Source organism: Lynx canadensis, chromosome D4 (genome assembly GCF_007474595.2).
Source record: "Lynx canadensis isolate LIC74 chromosome D4, mLynCan4.pri.v2, whole genome shotgun sequence".
Lineage (NCBI taxonomy): Eukaryota > Metazoa > Chordata > Mammalia > Carnivora > Felidae > Lynx > Lynx canadensis.
Window position 1 is genome coordinate 65,930,058 of NC_044315.2, and position 3,628 is coordinate 65,933,685.

The 3,628-nt window shown below is 38.8% G+C and overlaps 1 protein-coding gene across 1 annotated transcript; it reads right to left on the minus strand.

Moving 5' to 3' along the window:
- Positions 1–2,188: 2,188 nt before the first annotated feature.
- Positions 2,189–3,184, minus strand: LOC115499113 (olfactory receptor 13C7-like). The gene has a single exon (XM_030292833.1). It carries the CDS (start codon positions 3,158–3,160, stop codon positions 2,189–2,191), a length of 972 nt encoding a protein of 323 aa, XP_030148693.1. The 5' UTR covers positions 3,161–3,184.
- Positions 3,185–3,628: the final 444 nt, after the last annotated feature.

Below are 3,628 nucleotides of genomic sequence, written 5' to 3' on the forward strand. Positions count from 1 at the left end.
CGTCCGACTTCAGCCAGGTCACGATCTCGCGGTCCGTGAGTTTGAGCCCCGCGTCGGGCTCTGGGCTGATGGCTCAGAACCTGGAGCCTGTTTCCGATTCTGTGTCTCCCTCTCTCTCTGCCCCTCCCCGTTCATGCTCTGTCTCTCTCTGTCCCAAAAATAAATAAACGTTGAAAAAAAAATTAAAAAAAAAAAAAACAACGTACAGCAAAACAGACAATGGTACATAATTAGAGGCATTTTTCTCTCAGACTTCAGGGCTGGGAAGATTTTTCACTATGGAAAAATACCTGACTTCTTGAAATGTACTCATCTGTGTGGAGCCATGATGTACTCTCCTGGGCTCCAGAGAACAGAAATGCAAACCTACAGAACAAACGTACAGAAATATTGACTTTCTATCTTAGTATCTGAAGCCCCCACAATTTGGCTCCAAGCTGCCTTTCCAATCTTCTTCTCTGTCACTAACCAACCTCTGTCACTAACCCAAGTTCCAACTAATCGAAACTCTTATTAATGGTGGTCCATATCTTGCCATATGCTGTTTTCTCTGTCTGAAAAATTCTTCTGTATAAGACTACTAGGAGAATTGTTTTTCCTAGCTCAGCCAAGCAGAAAACCCCTTCCTAGGACTGTCTTCTAGGGGAATTTTACCTATCCCCCTTTAATAACACTTAACACACTGAATTATAATTGTGACTCACTTAAGTCTGTGACCACTTAAGGTCACCAATCTTAACAGCCAGTCTCAGCATGGTGAGACTATAAATGGAATCTATCACTAAATGTCTTAAAAGATACTGCATATCTTTACTAAGATTTTCAAGACAGAGACATAGAGGAAGGATCACAGAACACCAGCACCAAAGCTTCCTATTTAGCCATTTTCTTTATTTTCTCTGATTCTATTTTTCTGGTTTCTATTTAAATATCTCCCATATCTATGTTCCAAATATCTAACATGCACCTCTTTCTTCCTCATTGCATTATCCCCTTTCTCACTGTCCTCTTTTATGTCTTTCCTAGAGATGGTCCAAACCCTTTTATATGAAGATGACTTTATCCCATTTAAACTATTCCAATTCACCATCACTCTGTTCAGCCCCTTAAAAATCCAACATACTATGAATGCAAACAAAGGATCCAGCTTAGAAGGTAGGGGAAGGGGAAAGCTGTGAATAGTCTTTAATATTTTTGTTCTTAATTTAAGTGTCAGTCTGTATACCACAGGACTATGCACTCCTTGATCATGTTTGGGATTTTGTCTCCATGTGTTTGTTTTTTTGATATCACCAATAGTTAGCATAATGTCTGAGACAAAATATTCAGTAAATACTGATTACTTGAATAATTTAATGCAGGAACAAATGACTGACTGAATGAATGAATAGAAAGCTCTTATTCTACAGGCAATTCATCTAACTGAAAAGATACCTAATTTGTGATACTTTAAACCCACTATTACCATGTTCTCAGAGAATTATATGAACAAGTTCTTTAGAAGCTAATTTTTGAGTCATTAACAGTAACAATGGTTTTCACTCAGATGCCACTACTCATCTATTGAAACATATGATAAGCCCTCAATCAGCTGGGGTGCCTGCATAGTGACACACATTCCCTCAGACACTTCTTCACAGAAGTGTGTCTGCCAGTTTGCAGCCAAAAGGAAATCAGACCTAGGAAAAACAGCTTCATTTTTCTACTCTTGTCTCTCTATGGCATATACACAGGCTAGGTACCTAATACCCTAAAAAGCTCACTCTTTTCCTTTATATGATTGAAGGCCACCCCATTAGTAATTATTTACATTGAGTTCTAGTTTATCTTCCTAAGAAAGATAGGAGACTACAAAACCAATGCACATAGAAGGTAAGAGGTTAAGACAACAAAATGGCATTTCCTTTCACATAAGATTACAGAACCCATTATTCCAGAGTTAAACTAAATTATGTTATCCATGAGAAGGTGGATGGTTTGGATGAGAATCCTTTTACCCATAAATTGCTGTCCCTTTCTTCTTTAATCTAGTCATGAAGGGAAAAGGTAGGCCCTACATTTCTCTCACATTTAAATATCAGGAACAGAAAAATTAGAATTTCAGGAGTTAATGGTACCACCAATCCTTATATTTAGTTTGGAACCTACAGGTGAGATCCAGTTCTGCATTCAGAGTAAAGGAATTTGTTTAAAGCATTGACATTCCCTCTGAGGAGCATTTCTGACACAGCATATTCTTCACAGCTTCCTTCACATCTTTGTTCCTCAAACTATAGATGAGGGGATTGAGCATAGGTGTCACAACTCCATAGAAGAGAGAGATGATTTTGTCTGTGACTTGTACTTTGTCTGTACCAGAGAAGTCTTTAGCCTTGGGTTTTGCATACATGAAGAGGATGGTTCCATAGAATATAATCACCACAGTTAGGTGGGCGGAGCAGGTGGAGAAGGCTTTGCGCTTCCCCTCTGCAGAAGGAATCTTCAGGATAGTGGAGAGAATGAAAACATAGGAAACAAAAATGAAAAGTACTGGGACCACAAAAAAAATAACATTAGCAATAACCATGCTAATAACATTTATGGAGATATCAGCACAAGACAATTTTAAGACAGCCAAGATTTCACAAGTAAAATGATTAATGACATTATCCCCACAGAAAGGAAGCCGCATTGCAAGAGAGGTTTGCAACACAGAATTGACACCCCCTGCAATCCAGGACCCAGCAGCCATGGACATGTATGAAGTCTTGCTCATAATAACGGAGTATCTCAGAGGGTTACAGATGGCCGCATAGCGGTCAAATGCCATCATGCTCAGAAGGACACACTCTGTGGCTCCCATAGCAAAGGAGAGAAACATTTGCACTCCACACCCAGAGAAGGAAATGGTTTTCTGTGAAGTTAAGAAGCTGCTGAGAAATAGGGGAATAGAAGAACTGGTATAGCAAATGTCCAAGAATGATAAGTTACTGAGGAAAAAGTACATGGGGGTGTGCAAGTGGGAGTCACAGACACTTACAATGATGATGATTCCATTTCCCAGCAGGATAACCAGGTACATACACAGCACCATCACAAAGTAAATGGCCTCAAGCTCTGGATAGCCAGAAAGCCCCAGTAGGACAAATTCTGTCACAGAAGACTGATTGGTCTTTTCCATGCTAATATTTTCTTTCACCAAAATGAATTCTGTAGCAGCCAGAATACATGTGGATCTGTTACAGCAGTGTTTGCAAGAGGTCTTTGCATCCTTAAGCGGCTTCCCTTATGGGCAATACAGACTTATGACTGGATAGAAAGATAGCATAAGAATATGTTATGATCCTCTAAGCTCAGTTATAGACTTTTAGATATCATGAAGGAGGCTTTGGCTCAAAACAACAAAAAAAGACCTTGTTAGAAAAGAGATTCAGAACACATACAACTGGTTTATAAATATGTATCTAACTTACATTATAAATTTGAAATTTGAATGCAATGTCACCATAACATTTTTACCAAACAATCCAGAACACAATATGTTACCCTCAACAAAAATCACTGTTCTTCACTTATTAAAACAAAATACTGTATGTAAGTCCTGCTGCAATGGTACTTTAACCTCAGAATTTTGTGGCTAGAAAACAAG